This window comes from Notolepis coatsorum (genome assembly GCF_963971535.1).
Source record: "Notolepis coatsorum genome assembly, chromosome: 4".
NCBI lineage: Eukaryota > Metazoa > Chordata > Actinopteri > Aulopiformes > Paralepididae > Notolepis > Notolepis coatsorum.
This window is the reverse complement of record NC_140168.1, coordinates 156865962-156886003: the sequence shown is the minus strand read 5'-3', so window position 1 is coordinate 156886003 and position 20042 is coordinate 156865962. Positions and strand designations below refer to the sequence as shown.

The 20042-nt window shown below is 43.1% G+C and overlaps 1 protein-coding gene across 1 annotated transcript in view; it reads right to left on the bottom strand.

Moving 5' to 3' along the window:
* Positions 1-11530, bottom strand: part of LOC311226739 (uncharacterized protein) — a gene marked incomplete at its 3' end in the record, with an annotated part of 124836 nt that extends 113306 nt beyond the window's left edge. The window contains exon 1 of the mRNA XM_084312149.1: positions 11456-11530. Coding sequence (XP_084168275.1) covers positions 11456-11474 — 19 coding nt within the window. The 5' untranslated portion in view covers positions 11475-11530. The remainder of the gene's footprint in view (positions 1-11455) is intronic.
* Between the last annotated feature and the right edge of the window lie 8512 nt (positions 11531-20042).

Genomic DNA, 20042 nt, shown 5'->3' with positions numbered 1-20042 from the left:
TATATTGAAATGTTGAAGAGGAGATGTTGCAGTTGTTGCACATAAATGAAGCACTTATTTTGAAAAGTATACTACTTTTGCAATGTAGTTAAATAAAAGTTGTGAAAATGTGGTTGCGTGTTGTGTCAAGTGTACATATATTCATAGCACGGGGAGGCGCCGTGGCAGTCCGGCCCCTGGCCCCTTGGGTTTCTGACAATGTGGCCCCCTGAACAATTTAGTTGAATAGCCCTGATCTACATTGTCTGCAGCAAATAAGACGGTCGTGTTCAACACATCAATATCCTTACCAAGCATGTTTGGTGCAGTACAATTTGCAGCATTAATTTCAAACCTCTGCAGTTCAGAATAGGAAGAGCAGAATCCCATCTTATTCAGCATATCTACAATGAACCGAGACCGGTTTAAGTGGTGCATTTGCACTGCTAGGCCAATTTGCAAAGGGGCAAGGACAGCTCGTGGTCGGACTGCCTGTATGATTGCGTGGCCAATACTAGCAATTTTCTGCTCTGTCTCTTTACCGACAAACAAAGCTTTTAACACAATGTGGAGTGATTGTGGAATATAATCAAGGGCATTCTGTAGTTTTAGTGTCTCTGTAGTCGGGTACTCATTAACAGGTGGAACATTAGTCATTATGTCACTTTTTATGAGTTTTGCAGCTGTTTCAAGTAAGTGTCTCTTCTCAGACTCTTCATCACTGTTTTGTTTTGTGTTGTTATAGTAGGATCTGAGTATGTCTGATGTTTTCTCTCTTATTGTAACAATACAATCCAAGCCATCTCCTTCTGCAATAAATATGCTATTTGCATATCGTTGCATCAGCAATGTTTTTAGGTATTGATTACTATATGGGATGGAATCGGCCTTAGACAAATACTCTTGCATTTTACACCTAAGTGCAGAAACGGTCAGCTGTCCATCATCATTCGTTTCAAAGTAAGCACACATTTTTGAGAAGGCTTGTTCTTGGTCCTCATTCTTTGGCCTTCCAGACTTTATCCGCTTTGGATTACAATCAGGCTGAAATTCCATGGGAACATCACGGTCACACCGGAAATGTGTGCTACAAGCATTATGATACACACAGTCTGCAGCATGTAGATCACTATTATAGTATTCAATTCTACCTTTGACTTTGAATGACCACTCATCATTTCGTTTATCACAGCTTTGCAATATAGACTTTGCAAAGTTGTCTGTTTTCACGTAACTGTAGTCGGCACGTCCTTCATGAACATTTGTGCCGCAGAAAAGGCAATCAGTTTGGCTATTGAATAGAGCTTCAGACTGCCTAGTACTAGTCCTTTTATTAGTGGTACTTGATTCACCGCTCTGTTTCCTCTGTAAATGTAAATCAATATCTCGGCTATGTATGTACATTTTGCGGCATTCTGAATGTACTTTCATGCCAGCAGTCACATGAACAGTGTCACCTCTTTTAACACTAGCTTTATTGATCCCATCAGCACCTTTCTGACGAATCTCAACAAAATCACTTCCATCTTCCAATTTACAAATGGGACAGATCTGGGCACTGAATTCACTCATCACTTTAGAAATCAGATAATGGTCAAAAAGAAGGCTTCACAACTATGGTAGTTTGGGAGCTGGAGAGTGCAAACACCTCTAACTATAACAACTATAATGGTCAAAAAGAAGGCTTCAACTATGCTAGCTTGAGAGCTGAGAGTGCAAACACCTCTGTCAAAGACTAGAATGAAACTGGGGCTTAAATAACACTGCCAGGTCAGACACGCCCAGGCATGCCCAAACACAGGACTAGGTCAGAAAAGAAAGAAAGAAACTGATTCAGAAAAAGAAGGCTTCAACTATGGTAGTTTGGGAGCTGGAGAGTGCAAACACCTCTGTCAAAGACTAGAATGAAACTGGGGCTTAAATAACACTGCCAGGTCAGACACGCCCAGGCATGCCCAAACACAGGACTAGGTCAGAAAAGAAAGAAAGAAACTGATTCAGAAAAAGAAGCCTTCAACTATGGTAGTTTGGGAGCTGGAGAGTGCAAACTAGGGGTGGACGGTATAAACGGTATACGGTATAAACGGTATGAATTTGCTCTACGGTATGGATTTTGCCTATACCGTGTAACCGGTAGTGCAGCTCTAAAATAGCAATGACGTCATGTAACCACTGCGCGACTATTTCACTCGCATTTGCCCCTAAAAATAGATAGAATTAGTCATAGATAATAGATATGTGCGAACTGGAAAAAGTTATTTAGGAGGCTTCGCGCAGTGGGCGTGCCAGCCCCTCCCGCACGCATGTAAACACGGGTCTACTAGTAGTATAGTGGGACGGGACGTCTCCCTGAGCTAACGTTAGCTTAGCTACCGTTACAAAATGACCCAGTCAACTATTCACTTTTAGTTTAATACATGATGAGGCATTGTCTAACCGAACGGTATCTAGTCGGCCAGCTACCGATAGCTCCTGACATCAACAAACGCTCCATCAAGTCTAGTAGAGTAGACGTGTATGATAGCTCCGTTAGCCGTTAGCTCACGTTAACGCAAGTAAGTTCACCGTTCAAAACGAAATGTCCCATTGAACTAAATAATTCACTGAGGCGTTGTATTAACGTTATATATCCGGCTAGCAGTAGCTACAGATAGCTCCTGATATCAATGTCTTATAACACTGATTCGATGCGTATTCGAGCTGAGGGCTTGATGAGCACAGTTAAGTAACGTTATGCCAATAGGGTCCAGGTGCAGCGCCGGAGAATCCTGGCCGTAGCTCTGCTCGAGGCTACTCGAGTAGCTGGAGGCTACTAGAGTACACACAGACAGTGGAGCTTGTTGCGTGGTGGCGATGTCTCGCAGATAATACAAGTACAAGTCTAATTATATAATATATATATTTTATTAAAAAAATATATATATATATAGTATATATATATATAAAATAAAAAAAAATTTTTTATCAAAAACGATGATACCGTGATATATACCGTTACCGTCTATGCTTCAAATTATACCGTGATATACATTTTAGACCATACCGTCCACCCCTAGTGCAAACACCTCTAACTATAACAACTATAATGGTCAAAAAGAAGGCTTCAACTATGCTAGCTTGAGAGCTGGAGAGTGCAAACACCTTTTTTAGTAAGCTATTTGTATTTGTATAGTAATTTTAAGCTCCTGGGCGCCAGTTTGGACGCCATCTTGAAAATGATGCCTTTCCGGAAGGTGTATTTTCCTAGATTTTTAGTATGTTCACAAGCATGTCTAGAGGTACCAGAATCAAGTGAAAAATCATAGTTATATATTTTTTTCTATTGAGATATATAGCCATTTTAAGCTTGGTCTGACGCCATTTTGGACGCCATCTTGAAATTAATTAATGCTTACATTTAGAAAGCCTTTTGAATGCATCCAGTGAAATTATTAGTTACCTGAAATTATTCCGTTTTTTTGGGGGGAAACCCTGCATATATCGGTATCGGTTGATATCGGTATCGGTATCGGTATCGAAATTAAGAGTTGGACAATATCGGAATATCGGTATCGGTAAAAAAGCCAATATCGAGCATCCCTAATAATAAATGAATTCATGATCATCATGCAACATAAAACAATTGTAGAAACGGTTTGGGAGAGGAAGGGGTTCTAGGTTGCGTGTTGCGAGTTGTGAGTTCCAAAAAAATTTACTTGAAGTTTAAAGCTCAATATATCAAAACGTGGCACTTTACAGTGAACAGGAGGTCTATTTGTATTCAAAACAATAGATTATTATTTAAAAGTCTGGAAGAGCTAAATACATTTTTTTCAAATTATATTTTCGTTACCTTTTTTGAGTTGATCTAAATGTTACTGATTGTGTTAAATGGGCTTATGATATCGTCTCATATCGATTGCAGGCACCTGCATCGTATCGTATTGTGGCAGATATCGTATCGTGATGAAACTGGTGATTCCCACCCCAAGTAGAGTCCATACATCAGGGATCGGCAATAGGCGGCCCGCGGGCCGAAATGGGCCCGCCAGCAATAATTTCTGGCCCGTCAGGTTATTTTGAGAATATGATGTTTATTTTACGCGCAGGAAATATTCACTCGTCTTGACGCCAGAGTGTCTTTTGAAGCTGTATCTATCTATTCATCATATCTATGGCTGTCACTATAGCCAATTGAAATGCTAGACATGGTCACATGGACTGGGAGAACCAATGGAATTTCACTTTCACTTCCGCGTTTGGGATGCCGGCGAGCGAACGTTTGCAAAAACAAAACAAACGTCTTTGAATAACTTTTTTGCAACGGGGAAATATGATGAGCCAAAAGAGGAGCCTACGACCTATAAAGCTTATTTTTAATAAACAGGAGTCATTCTTAAAATACGGGTTTATCGCAACAGGTAACTCTCGCAATAAGCAACCGGTGACTCTCGCTTGTTGACATGGCAACACGAGCAAGCAACTGTGTTCAAGTTGGGTGGGCATTCAACGCGAGCGGACATTTAACATGTTATTAGCATGGATTTTTGAGGACCGAAGCAGAAACAATAAGTCCAGGGCAGGGCTGCCTGCATTATGCCGGTGAGTGTTGTGTTTTAATAATAATAATACATTCGATGTATAATACACCCGCCGTGGTGCTTAAAATCAAATGCACCCTACTGATCTCGATTTATAATGCGAGCACCTGCATTAAAATCAAATGACTGATCTGTTCATGTGTAATGCACTGTGTGAGAGGCACTTTATAATAGAAAAAAGACAGTGCAAACATGTATATGTCATTTTTTTTTTACAGTTAAAAAATGTTCACTTATCATTGGCCCGCCACACAATGGCTTGGGGAAAATTTGGCCCGTGGGCAAAGCTAATTGGCGACCCCTGCCATACATCCAACACCAAATCCCATAATTCCTTACACGTAACGTGTCTGGCTGTGTGACGTCAACTTGTCAGCATGAAAATGATAGCCAAACATGGCACTGCAACTAAATAACACAAATACAATAGGCACATTTGTGACTGTTACAAATATAACACGTTTTATACTTGTGCTACAAGATTTTGGCCTGTGCTACAAAACTATCAACCTCTGTAGCACCAGTGCTATGTGCAAAAAAAGTTAACGTACAGCGAGTAGATCAAGCATCTGGGCAAGTATACATGCCCTGATGCCTCAGTGTATGGCAGTGTAAAAAGGTTGGTTGCCCTATAATATATATATATATATATATATATATATATATATATATATATATATATATATATATATATATATATATATATATATATGGTAATTAAATATATAAATGTAAATATTATTATTAAATGGGTTACAATTACAAATATGTGGAAGTGGAACCATATGGAAGGAGTAAGCCTGCCGCTAAAAAGAAAACCCACCGCGCCTTTCTCAGACGAAAAAGAAATTTTCGAGAGGAGTGGAAGTTTGAAGACAGACTAGACTAGACTACAATATGATGCGGAGGTGGAGAGTTGAAACGGTGTGTGTGTGTCCCGACCCCACTTCTATGTTTCAATAAATTATTTGCATTTAAAACTATTAACGCTGACTCATTCCTTCAGTCCACTCAGAATTATGCTAATAAAATGTTGTTTATGATATTAATTGAAAATAGCATATGAGAGTATTATATAGTAATAATAACACATGGCGATATACTAAAAAGTAGGGATGCTCGATATTGGCTTTTTTACCGATACCGATATACCGATATTGTCCAACTCTTAATTTCCGATACCGATATCGATATATGCAGGGTTTCCCCCCCCCAAAAAAACTGAATAATTTCAGTTAATTAACATTACATATCTCTTGTTGTGGAATTAACACAACATTATGCATACCTTTGACAATAAATAAAATCAGAATTTGTTCTTACTTGCTTGCCTGGGTAAATAAAGGTTATAGAAATGTAAAAAATAAAAATAAAAATATATATATATTTTTTTGAAAACAGATACTGATATTTTCCGATATCACATTTTAATGCCAATATTGGCCAATAATATCGGTAGGCCGGTAATATCGGACATCCCTACTAAAAAGCTATTTATAATTTTTGGCTGGTAAAAAATCTGCCTGGCTGGTAGTTTTTAAAATCTGCTGGAGTCAAAAAGTAAATTTTGTTCCCTGTAAACGGTATAAACTGTATGAAGTTGCGCTACGGTATGAATTTTGACTATACCTTGTGACCGGTAGACTAGAGCAGCTAGTCACAGCAGTAGCAATGACGTTAACGTTACTTGACGATTCACTCAACGTTTGCAGTGGTGGTTGCATAGTGTTTAATTGTGCTGAGTTTTTCTCCACTTGCTCACAGACCTTGCCATATAGTTTTGGCATTTCAATTTGGCTAAGGAGGCTGAGAGGAGACTTGCTTTAGCACAGCAACGGGCTAACATTCTAAGCGACTGACCTGCAGTTACACAGGGATAGACGATATCCCTGTTAAAATTAAACGATATTTGTCGTCGTGGGCACTCAATGGGGGGGCTGATAAAACGAGATAGAGGGTGGGTCAATTCATAACCTCACGCACCAGGAGACCTAAACAGATCACATCTAAGTTGTACAGCATCTTCAATCTCTGGATATATAGATTTCCCAATGGATTTATTCCAGACGGTATTTGGCCAGGGACTGGTCATAATACACAGGGGGGTCTACCGGATAGTGTAACTGCTATGGCAGGCCTGTACACTGCGATGATATGATCGCAAATTGCCCCCTAATTTGGTCCGTGCGAGTTTAAAATAATATCTGGGGGCAAGCTTGCGAGTGGTGATTTCAACCCTTCATTCGCATTTCACTCCTAAATTAATCCATACAAATTGTAGTAAAACATTAGCCTACAACCAGGGCTGTACAGTGCAATATAATGTTGCGGTTGTAATTTCATTAGACAGACCAGCGCGGACCTTTAATAACATGCATTTTAATTGACACGAGCAATGAGCTAACGCTAGCTGCTAACCAAGGTTACCATTAGGATTATGCTAAGCTAACTAGCGATCTCTGCTAACCCTGGAAAACGGTCAAAGCGGACTCCACAAGACTAGTTCCATTCGTGAGGAAAGGGGGTGGGTTATATTGACAACGCTTGACAACAGAAGTTTAAACATAACTTCATATTTATTGGTTATTCATTTCTGTATATCATTGAATTTCCATCTCCGTGTGTCTCCATCTCTTCCTGTTTACATTCGAGTGTGACGTCATCACCTACGGCAGCTTAGACTATCAAAACGCAAAGGGGGGGGCTGGCTCTCTTGTTCGTTCTCGCCCTCGCCCCCTCTCCCTCTCTCCCTCTCTCTCTCTCTCTCTCTCTCTCTCGCTCTCTCTCTCTACATTCAATGATTTAAAGTAGCCAAATGTTACACACAGTATAAATACTAACTGGATAGTTGATGATATAAACATTTAATTTCATTATCTGAAATATTCTAAAATCATTAAGTCTGTGTGATTATTATTTTCTCACAGTAGTGTGTGTGTATATATATATATGTGTGTGTGTGTGTGTTTGGCTAAAGTGGATAGAAAACACAGTACTGTGTAAAAGGCACCCAAGAGTTTTTATATAAATTGTCTTAGATGTAAATTTTTTTTTTATTAGTGTGTCAGTAGACTACTATTAGTACATTTTCATTAAATTATTTTTTAAAGCATCTTCATGGTTTAATAATGCAAACATATGTTACAGGGACTTATTATAATCATCATATTGGCGTGACTGTATGCATCAAAGGGTTAAATCAAGCATTTTTGATGCATGTCAAAATATCGCGATATCATTTAGAGGCCATATCGCCCAGCCCTAACTATAATGGTAAAATAGTTATTTAAAAATGTGCCCCTAAAAAATATTCTTTGCCCCTAAATTTCTCATTTAGGGGCAAGTGTGCCCCTAGTGAAAAAGCTTAGCGTACAGCCCTGTATGGCGGCTAGTGTTAATCAGTTAGGCAGTCTACATTGGCACATTACACACAGACAATAATGTTGCACAACCTTTTGGGAAATGCAGTCTTATAAGAAATGGGCTCCGAAACCCAAGTATTGCTCAGGCACAATTTAGTTTAGATAGGGGTATCTAATGAAAGCTGTAGTCTCCCCGAACAATGTGATACACTTTTCATGCTGCCACAATCCAAGTAAACCTGTGCAATGTCCAATATGTATAGCCTGCGCAGTGCGCACTCCAATAAACATAATTCATCCATATACAATATTAGGTATTAATACGTAAGTTACTTTATTAAACAGTTATCATACAAAAACATAACTTGTATTAGGCTGTGAGCCAGTAGGGTTGCTCGTTACCATCTTGGGGGACTAACTTTCATAGTGATTTTTGGGAAGGTATACATACAGCCTTGCTGCTAGAAAGGATGTGATAGAAATGCAGCAGTTGCCTCCAAATGTGTGCTATCACATCTTTTATAACACTACCAAGCATATTTTTTAGGCCTCCTGTCCGAAATTACATGCCCCAAATGAATCATGATAGCTCCTGAACCATAAGGCCTAATCTATATGCATGTTTCTGGTCTCCTTTGATAGGTAACAAGCTAGGACATATGAATCCAGTGTAAGTAAACCCACATCTATTTCCATTCCAGAGTAAATGGAGATACAATGAAGGAAAACATCATATTTTTACCCTCACCTGGTACATAATCTTAATTTAAAAGGCAATATGACCATTATAACCAATATCCCATGGATAATAATGCAACTGAATGTGTTCTCCTACTCCTTGACTACAAATGTAACTGTAAATGTGATGACAATACATTAAAAATACAACATTTATGATACCGTTTAAAAAGGTATACTCAGATGATGTAAATGTTTTGGCCATGGTTACCGTTTACATGTTGCCTGTTTACTGGTAATTTTACTCTAAAACACTTTCTTTCAATACAGCCATATTACAAAAACATAACTCTCCCCAAAACATTAAAATTGTAATAAAAAACAAGAATATTGATCAATATGCAGCATATTCAACATTCATATATGGGCCACAGAGCTTCATGCCATGTGACATATCAATGTTTTCATCTCAGTTAGACCTATACAATGATATATTGCTTATTGGTTTTCCGAAAAATATTAGTTTATTTTAGAAAACTCAATACAAAACCCAGGGCACATCACAGAATTTTTTTAGGAATTCAAATAACTAATTACTTAAGTACCGTCAGTACAGACAGTTCTCAGTCTCTGTCCGTGGCGCTGTTGGCGAAGCTCTCCAATTGTCTGAGAGCCAAGACCAGTACGGATGTAAAAAACAACATATATAATAATAATACAAAACCTACCATACTTTGTTTTACAGATGTTAATAACCTAATAATCACAATCATTTTCCAAGTCTTCCATGTCGTCCACGTCTTCATCAGAACTTTCCACACTCTGAGGTGGATGCCTGGTTGTCACAGTCTGCCAGTGCCCAGTATACACATGTCAGTGCACCAGAGGCCATTTGCAACACACATACATCTTGGTAGTGCCATTCTTTTTGGACAGTTACAGGCCTGTAGATCCAGGACGGCATCGGGTGCTGGCTGGCCTTCCATCCAGTCCACCACCAACTGTTCAGCTTCCTCTTCTCTCTCCATCTTCCAGCCTCTGGCAACAGGGCTTGGCACTTGTGGGTGCTTCTCCATGTTTTTGTTAAGCAGTCCTTGCATGGTGAGAGTTGATGACTTTTAAGTTCACCTTTTTTGGCACAGAAAATGTGATATCTGAGCCCATTAACCTTGGTGGTTGATGCTTTTGGGGCATACAGGAGACATGTAAATGCCTATAGTTTGTCCATCAGCTCTGGGGAGAGATCCCATTCCTGACCCAACTCTGAGAATGTGTCCTGATTTTGCCTGTTGCTGGTCAGAAGTTTTAGGGCACTTGTCTTCCCTTTGCCTGCAAAAGCACTTACAGTGTCACATCCTGTATATGCATGCAACCCGATGAGAGCCCTACACACCTCTACGCCAACAGTGGAAGCAACCTTCCTGATGTCCACAAGCCTTGCACAGGATTTACTGCCACACATCTGGAACAATGGGGCCTCAATCTTGTCACAGAATGCTAAAGACATGATAAAGACACATGTGTCTTCTGAGCAGATAACTACAGATGGGTATCCCTCTCTTGTGGCATGGGCAGCATGGAGAAGTAGGTCAATTTAGCATGAACACACACACACACACACATGCTGCACACGCTCACACTCAACGGTCACTTTACACAATGAAAAGGTCACTTAAAAAATAGCCCAAATTCTGTGATGTGATTATATGTGCCCTGGGTTTTGTATTGAGTTTTCTAAAATAAACGAATATTTTTCTGAAAACCAATATAAAATTGTATAGGTCTAACTGAGCTGAAAACATTGATAGGTCACATGGCATGAAGCTCTGTTGCCCATATATGAATGTTGATATGCATTGCATATTGATCAATATTCATTGTTTTTATTACTATTTCAATGTTTTGGGGATATTTATGTTTTTTCTAACATGGCTGTATTGAAAGAAAGTGTTTGAGTAAATTACCAGTAAACAGTCAACATGTAAACGGTAACCATGGCCAAAACATAATCCGAGTATACCTTTTTAAACGGTATCATAAATGTTGTGTATTGTCATCACATTTACAGTTACATTTGTAGTCAAGGAGTAGGAGAACACATTCAGTTGCATTATTATCCATGGGATATTGGTTACAATGGTCATATTGCCTTTAAAATTAAGATTAGGTACCAGGCGAGGGTAACAATATGATGTTTTCCTTCATTGCATGATCTCCATTTACTCTGGAATGGAAATAGATGTGCGTTTACTTACACTGACTGGATCCATATTATGTCCTAGCTTGTTACCTATCAAAGGAGACCAGAAAGGCCTTATGGTTCAGGAGCTATCATGATTCATTTGGGGCATGTAATTTCGGACAGGATGCCTGAAAAATGCGCTTGGTAGTGTTATAAAAGATGTGATAGCACACATTTGGAGGCAACTGCTGCATTGCTATCACATTATTTTCTAGCAGTAGCCAGTAGGGATGTATACCTTCCCAAAAATCACTATGAAAGTTAGTCCCCAAGATGGTACCGGTGGCCCAAATGTGGGGCCCTGGCTCACGGCCTATATCGCATAGGTTCGTTTTTTAATGTTTACTTTGTTGTTTTGATGTGGAAAATATAGCTTCTCGAGAACTTGTTTGCGTTTTAGACTTATATAGAATTGTTCTTTTATTTTGAAGAAGCCCGACCGAAAGTCTTAATGTTGAGTTGCTAACGGAAGACAGGTTATAGCAGCAACGCTGGTCTAGCTGTTAGATACATTATTAAGGTTAGGCAATTGTGCAATGTCGTAATCTCCGATGGGAGCAAGTCCCTATTGATCAAGAGGGTGAGATTAAAGTTCAAACTCTGATTTAACAAACCTGCTTTGTGTTTCTTCATCTCACTCTCAAGGCATCAACACATTCAGTAGTTTCACGGTGGCGAATCTGGCGATTACTCTCTACTTTAGTTCATACTCCTCCACCTTAGTCCATTCAAATACTTCAGATGTATCTTTCTGCAGCTGCAGTTAGTCCGTTCACGTTCACGTTCACTACACGGTCTCTGCATTCTAGTTCTAGATATGATCAGAGAATTAGATTAGCATTAGCTCATTAGCCATAAAAAAACGAGGTGAAGCTACGGTACACAAAGAGCGTGTGCCTGACGTCATTTCCGCTGGGGCGGGGACCGCGTCAAATAAGGTCTATAAAGGAGTAGTATCCAGCTGCAGCGCCGGAGAATCCTCTCAAGGGGAGTCGGGGACAAGCCTGAGGCAGCCACGAACCTACTTTCTATAGAAGCAGCTCGGAGGTTTTCATTGATTGATTGATTGAAAACTTTATTAACAGATTGCAGAATGGGTCCAATACAGTACAGCTCAATACACACAATTGTTAAGGGGATGCAGACCAGAGAAAGACTTTCGACTTGTTTACATCAGGGCCCCCCATTTTCAATTCATCAGGACATTTATGACGATATGCAAATATACAGAACTGTTAAACAGAGATCCTAACAGAAAATATATACACACGAGGGGGAGGAGACTGTACATAGGGAGGGGGTGGGTGGGGGGAGGGGGGTGCAAGGTGCAAGCATAGTGGGTAGGGCGTTCCACATTGATGTGGCATAATTGCAAAACATGTTTAGTCCCTTGTTTGAGCCGAATCTGGGTTGAACATGATTTGTGGAACTCCCTCTGGTGTTGTGGTTGTGGTATTCACTGACCTTTGGGAAGTATTTCAACATGTACATGGGTGCCTTAGTGGTGTAGTGTATCTTGTAGACCAGGCCCATTGCAAATTGCTGTACTCTGTCATCTACTCTAAGCCATCCTAGGTTGTCAAAATGGACAGGGGTGAGGTGGATTCTAGGAGTAAGGTCAAGCAGTAGTCTGACCAGTTTGTTTTGTGATGTTTGTAATCTTGTTTTTAGTGCCTTTGAGGTGCTTTGGTACCATAGGCAAGCATAGTCGTAGTACCCTTGAATGAGTGCTCCTGTTAGAGTCTTCAGGGCTAACTATGTCTGTGTAAATCTTTTATGTCTTTTTATCAGTTTTTTTTTCCTTCACATTTTTTATTACTTTCTTTTTAACATTCTGCTATCCTTGCACTTTATTGATGTTTTTATATGTGAAGCACTTTGTGACCCTGGTCTGTGAAAGGTACTATATAAATAAACCTTACTTACTTACTTACTTACTTACTTACTTACTTACTTACTTACTTACTTACTTACTTACTTACTTACTTACTTACTTACTTACTTACTTACTTACTTACTTACTTACTTACTTACTTACTTACTTACTTACTTACTTACTTACTTACTTACTTACTTACTTACTTACTTACTTACTTACTTACTTATGAAGTCACAAAGGTCTATGTTCTGGTTCTGATAAGATCAGAACCGGCTGGATCGTTCTCTGCGTTGTGAATTGTGTTTCCTAAAAACCCTTGTACTTTAAAAAGACCAACTGGTCTTATTCGACAGAGCTAGGCAGCAGGAGAAATGAAGAGGAGAGGTTTGTAACAGCATCTGTTTTAATTCAAAGTTAAGAGTGTAATTACAATAAAAAATGGATTCTGCAATGATATAAGGGTACTCAAGTACTATGCCACCGATCCCTTATATCAGACTAATGTTAAAGTAGATTAAAGAATGTTAGTTGTTCCGTTGTTGATGTTTTTTGTTGTCTGGCTGGCAAACAAAGAATAGTCTATTCTCCCTCCAAAAGCTCTTGTCCGTTGATTCTCCTCTGCCCGCGTCCTGTCCGCTGTGTAAAGGTGGGTGTCGTCCTGTGGTGGTTCCGTTTCAGAGTGTTTTTTCACAGTCACAACACCCCCCCTTATATCAAAAGCCTGGAGTGTCTGAGTGATGTCACCAGAGTGACGTCAAGCAGATGTGTTCCTCCAATCACGGCCTCTCTAAGTTTGAATTTGAAATAGAAGGTTGTCCTCTGAGGCCCACCATCTATTTCCTTTGTTTTCCAATCAAAGAATAAACACTGTCTAACTAACATAATACTTTGGTTGTTGAACCCAAGATATATATATTCGAATTGAGATTGATTGCATAAACACAGAGATATCATTTTTGACTAATAGAATCTTTATATGAGCTGAGAATCACCGTCTGTTACCATTAAGCCTAGTTTCAAACCTAAATAAAACTAGTCTTACTATGCTGGGGATTAAGTCTTCAACACAGTCTTTCTGGCTTACATTGAATAGCTACAAACAGTTTATACTTAGTGTTCATTAATAATATGTTCCCCCATGATTTACCAAGACTCTTTAACCTAGAAACCACATTGTGTTGAGTGATTGCCTCTGAGCTAGTATAATCACATCCCAGGCCGCGAGGCAGGAGATAACAAATTCATGTGATGTGGTCATCCTATTATTTTACCTGCTTGCCCACACCATTCAGCTGTTGGCCCCCACCCATGTGTAACCAGTGTCTGTGTTGTCTTGAAGGAAACCTGTTTATTCAGTAAATAACAGAAGAATGTGAACTGTCCCAAAACGGCTGACAACACTTGTATGTAAATCTATTCAAGTGAGATTTTATCAATGGTTGAAATAGAATCCCGGACGCTTGCCTCATCCTCCCCCAGCTACTCCCAACCATGTGGCTGGGGCTCCATAAAGCCTTTTGTTCGACTGTTTACCGGCAAGGGGGAAGTTGTCATGTTAAGCCTATATTTAAATCTAACAGGTTTCCTGTTTGCCCACCTGTGGTTCCCCAGAAAGCCAGACCCCCCCAGTATCGGCCCTGACCAGAGCGTATCCTAATGGTGAATCTGCCCAACACTTTAACCTAGCAGATTTCCATAATAATTGGACAGTTCTGCACAGAGAATGCCACCACACTTACTTACTTACTTACTTACTTACTTACTTACTTACTTACTTACTTACTTACTTACTTACTTACTTACTTGCTTGCTTGCTTGCTTGCTTGCTTGCTTGCTTGCTTGCTTGCTTGCTTGCTTGCTTGCTTGCTTGCTTGCTTGCTTACTTACTTACTTACTTACTTACTTACTTACTTACTTACTTACTTACTTACTTACTTACTTACTTACTTACTTACTTACTTACTTACATACTTACTTACTTACTTACTTACTTACTTACTTACTTACTTACTTACTTACTTACTTACTTACTTACTTACTTACTTACTTACTTACTTACTTACTTACTTACTTACTTACTTACTTACTTAAAACTTAAAAATAAAAATAGAATAAAAAGGCAGTGTAAACAATAATAACAATATATTTAACTCTGGACATGCGCATATCGCCAACAAGGTGCAAGATGAGGGTATGTTTGCCCTCTCAGAACACATACTGAGAATGCTCTCTCATTGATTATGGCTCAGCATTCAACACCATCATTCCCTCTAAACTTGTCTCAAAGCTTGTTGATCTTGGACTGTCACTGTAGACCTCCATCTGCAGCTGGATATTGGACTTCCTGACAGACAGGCCCTGTCTCGCCTCCGTCTCGCTGACCCTTAACACGGTGCAGCACAGGGCGGTTTGCTAGGCCTCCTCCTGTAGTCCCTGCTCACCTACAACTGTGCTGCCCAGCACAGCTTCAATATCATCATCAAGTTTGCCGACAACATGACATTCTGGGCCTCATCACATGCCAGCATCCTCAGTGCACCATTGAGAGCTGGCTGAGGGCTGCATCACAGCCTGTACAGAGACCTTTCTGCCTGCATCACAGCCTGTACGGAGACCTTTCTGCCTGCATCACAGCCTGTACGGAGACCTTTCTGCCCACACAGCTCGTACGGAGACCTTTCTGCCTGCATCACAGCCTGTACGGAGACCTTTCTGCCAGCATCACAGCCTGTACGGAGACCTTTCTGCCTGCATCACAGCCTGTACGGAGACCTTTCTGCCTGCATCACAGCCTGTACGGAGACCTTTCTGCATGCATCACAGCCTGTACGGGAGACCTTTCTGCCTGCATCACAGCCTGTACGGAGACCTTTCTGCCCACACATCACCACAGAGAGTAGTGGAAGGCGGTACAGCACATCACTGGTAACAGACTCCCGACCTTCAAGGATATCTTTCATCATCATTCCCAGTGTTGTCTCAACACAGGTTGAGAATTTACTCATGGTGATGTGTGGCTTTCTACATTTATCTTTATTGTTATTATAATTTTTTAATCTTACTTGACCTTTATATGCTGAGTGCTCTAATGTATCTAGTGCTCTTACGGTACTTACTCTATGCTGAGCTGACCTGTTCTCTCATCCAACACATTTCATTGTACCACTGACCTTGTGTTTACATATATATGACAAAATAAACTTGAATTTGATCCTCCGATTAGGAACAGCTCTCAAAGTCGGAATTTGAAGTAGAAAAATCAGGTTTGGTCTCTAAACTTCGGCATACACTATAAACTGCATTGTTTTAATCTCAATATCAGTGTGGCCTAATATAACAGTTCTTAAGTATGTATAGTGCTCAGACACCATTCAGCTATATAACACATAGCCTAACCACAAACCATCAAGCTATATAACACATAGCCTATAACCACAAACCATCCAGCTATATAATACATAGCCTAACCACAAACCATCAAGCTATATAACACATAGCCTATAACCACAAACCATGCAGCTATATAACACATAGCCTATAACCACAAACCATCCAGCTATATAACATATAGTCTATAACCACAAACCATCCAGCTATATAACACATAGCCTATAACCACAAACCATCCAGCTATATAACACATAGCCTATAACCACAAACCATCCAGCTATATAATACATAGCCTCCACAAACCATCCAGATATATAACACATAGCCTATAACGTAAGGTTATCCTATAACCCTAGTTATATGATACTGGCTGAGCGTCCCGCTCTGCCTACTGAGATAACCCCTTATCTCCATGCACCTAGTGTGCTCCGGGGAACAAAACAAATGCACCCACTTGCACCCACGCCACTCCCATGCGTCCTATATTACGCCGGAAGTGGTCACGCCTCACCCTTCCCCGTTTGATTTCCATAAGCGGAATACATCCAAGGCACCTCAGGGCGCTAAGAGCGGGACGCTCAGCCAGGATCATATAACTAGGGTTATAGGATAACCTTACGTTATATATCAACTGGCTATCGCGTCCCGCTCTGCCTACTGAGATAAGGGGCAGAGCAGACGCGTGGCCCGGACAAATGCACCCCCTGAGGGCCCGTAAGCCCCAGCCAGGGAGGAGGGGAGTCCCGTCCACCCGCCCGTCCTAACGAAGGGGGGGAAGGCAGTCAACTCCACCAATGTGCAAAAAAGGGGGGGAACCAAGAACCCCTGAACGCACAGTGCAAGCGGGACCACGTGTGACACAGCACCCCGCGGTCCACACCCACACACCCCTGCTAGCCCACCTGATGGCGGGATGCAGGAGAGGTCCCGGACCTCAGGACCGCCTGGGAGACAGAACCCCCAGACATGTCGATGAGGTAAAACCTAACGAAAGGACTCTGGGAGGACCAGGAGGCCGCAGCACAAATGTCCTCCACAGAGGCCCCCCCTAACAGGGCAGCAGAGGCTGCCACACCACGAGTGGAGTGCGCCCTGACGCCCCGGGAGGAACCTGTCCAGCCAACGTGTAGCAAAGGGCAATGCAATCACCTGCGCGAGGGCCACCATAACAAACAAACAGTTGATCGGAGGCCCTGAAACCCTGCGTGCGACTAAGGTAAACCCCCAGCGCACGGACAGGACATGACAGGTGCAGGCTCAACTCCAACTCACTAGCGTGAGGAGGAGGATGAAACGCCTGAATCACAATATCCCTGGAGCGAAAAGAGCTCCGGATATTCTTTGGCACGAAGACTGGATTAGGCCTCAGAGTCGCCCCGCTATCGGCCCGAATAGACAGGCACTCAGGCCGCACCGAGAGAGCACAAAGCTCACCCACGCGTTTAGCGGAGGTGATGACCAAAAGGAACGCAGTCTTAAAAGACAGCTGACCCAACGGCGCCTGCTCAAGAGGCTCAAACGGGGCCTCCGACAACCGACCCAGGACCAGTCGGAGGTCCCAACTCAGAGACAAAGAACGCTCCACAGGCTTAAGATGGCGAGCGCCAAGCAGGAAACGTTTCACTAGAGGGTGGCTAAACAGCATACCGTCCTCAAAGCCCACGTGACAGGAGGATATAGCCGCAGCATATACCCTCACCGTCGAGGCTGACAGCCTATCCAGGATAGACTGGAGGAAGGAAAGAACCGACTCCAGGGGGCAAGACACTGGGTCCAGGCCCCCAACCTCATACCACTCTTGAAACATACACCACTTCCCAACGTAAACCGCGGTAGTGGACGGAGCGCGCACGTTCTGGATGGTGTCAACCACAGTAGGGTTCAGACACATCACCTCCAGATTCACCCTTTCAGCAGCCAAACCATCAATGGCTGCCCCAGAACAGGACGCAGAAACAGCGTTCCGTGTGCCTGAGAGAGGGCCCGCGGTGACCATGGAACGCGTACAGAATCCCGGGCGGCCATGGATACATCGAGAAGGCATCCACCCCCAGAGGGGGGTTGTCCTCCCGACTGACCGAGAACCACAAGGGGCACTGGTGGGACTGTCTGCTCGCAAACAGGTCCACCGTGGCCTCCCCGAATCGGTCCCAGATCCGTCTGACTATGTTTGGATGTAGTCCCCACTCGTCGGGGTGACCGCCCCGCGACATCGCATCTGCACCCACATTCTCCCTGCCGGGGATGTGGAGAGCCCTCAGGCTGCTCAGATTGAGAGACGCCCATAGCCAAAGGCCGACCGCCACCCAATGCAGACAGGGGGAGTGTACTCCTCCCTGTCTGATGACATACGACGCCGACGTTGTGCTGTCCGTCCTAATCAGAACATGCTCGCCCATCACATGATGGCCGAGCCGTCCGAGGACTAGAAGACATTGATATGTAGCGCAGACCGGGCAGCATGGTCCTTGCCAGCTGCCCCCTACTGCGCCGGTCCAACACGCCCCCCCATCCCATGAGGGAGGTGTCGGTGAAGACCGTGACGTGACAGCCTGCCGCCAATGGGGACCCCGCTGGTGAGGGCCCCAGGCCCCCCCAGAGGGCGAGGTCCCCCAGTACTGACATGGGAACCTTCAGCAGTTTCCACTTGACTCTCACAGGATCTATTTTCACACTGAAAAACCCACCTCTGTATCCTCCTCATGAAGAGGAGGCCAAGAGGGACCACAGCTTGAGCAGATGCCATAATACCGCGCAGGCGTATCACGTTCAGCGCCGTAACCGTCCTGCCAGGACGGAACCTCCCGAGCGCGCCGAGAACACCCACTCGCTGCCACTCTGAGAGGGATTCCCATATAGACATTGAGCTTAGAAATAAGCCCAAGTACTCCACCCGTTGAGTGGGAAGAGGAGTACTCTTGTTCCAGTCTATAGCCAAACCCAGGCTGGAAAGGAATACAACCACCTGCCTGGTATGAGACCTGGCGATCTTCTCTGACCGGCCAAGGACCCGATTGTCGTCCAGGGTAGAATAAAATTCGTATCCCCTGATGACGCAGAGGCCCCAGCGCGGTCTCCACGCACTTGGTGAAGATGCGAGGAGCCAGAGAGTAGCCGAACGGCAGCCTCTGGCACTCGTATGCTAAGCCCTGAAAAAGGAAGCGTAGGTATGTCCTAGGAGGGAAGATCGGGATGCGAATACGCATCCTTCAGGTCTATGGAGGTGAACCAGTCCCCCACCTGTTAAGCGCTGTCAGCTGTCAACATTCTGAACCTTCCATGGGACAGGTCCAGTATGGGTCTGACACCCCCCCCCCCCCCCCCCCCCCCGATTTCTCGGGCACCAGAGAATATCGGGAGGAACCGCCGCTCATTGCGTCCTCTCATGGGACCATGACGACGGCCTGTTTCGCCGCCAGAGAACAAATCTCCTCGGCCAGGGCTGTCACTGCCGCGGACTCTGATAATAGAGTCTGTACCAAACCCAAAAACGGAGGGCGGGGGTGTGTAAACTGTAACACAAGCGCCGCCCTCAGCGTTCTCTCCATCCACACCGACATATGCTACCACTGCAGCCATACAAGGTAAAAATTCCAAAGCGCCCCCGCCGCCAACTGCTGCTGGTCCGCTAGGAATCGTAGATAGGTGGCCCGGTCCCTCCCGCTGTGCGTTGTCAACCCTGGTCTCGCCAACCGCGCGAGCAGGGTGTCTCGTGGAGCCGGGATATCGCACCCTGACTCTACCAATGAGGCAATCGCACCCAAGGGGGGGACCCCGACAGAAGGGGTGGTCTGATACGGGGGGAGCGGCCATCACCCCTGGTGACATAGGCTCCCCCACTGAGCATCTTCCCGGCTTAGCTTGCTGAGGACAGCCTGCTCTGCAGCTGGACATGCATGGTGTGTGGTCCTCACACTGCCCGATAGGGTGGG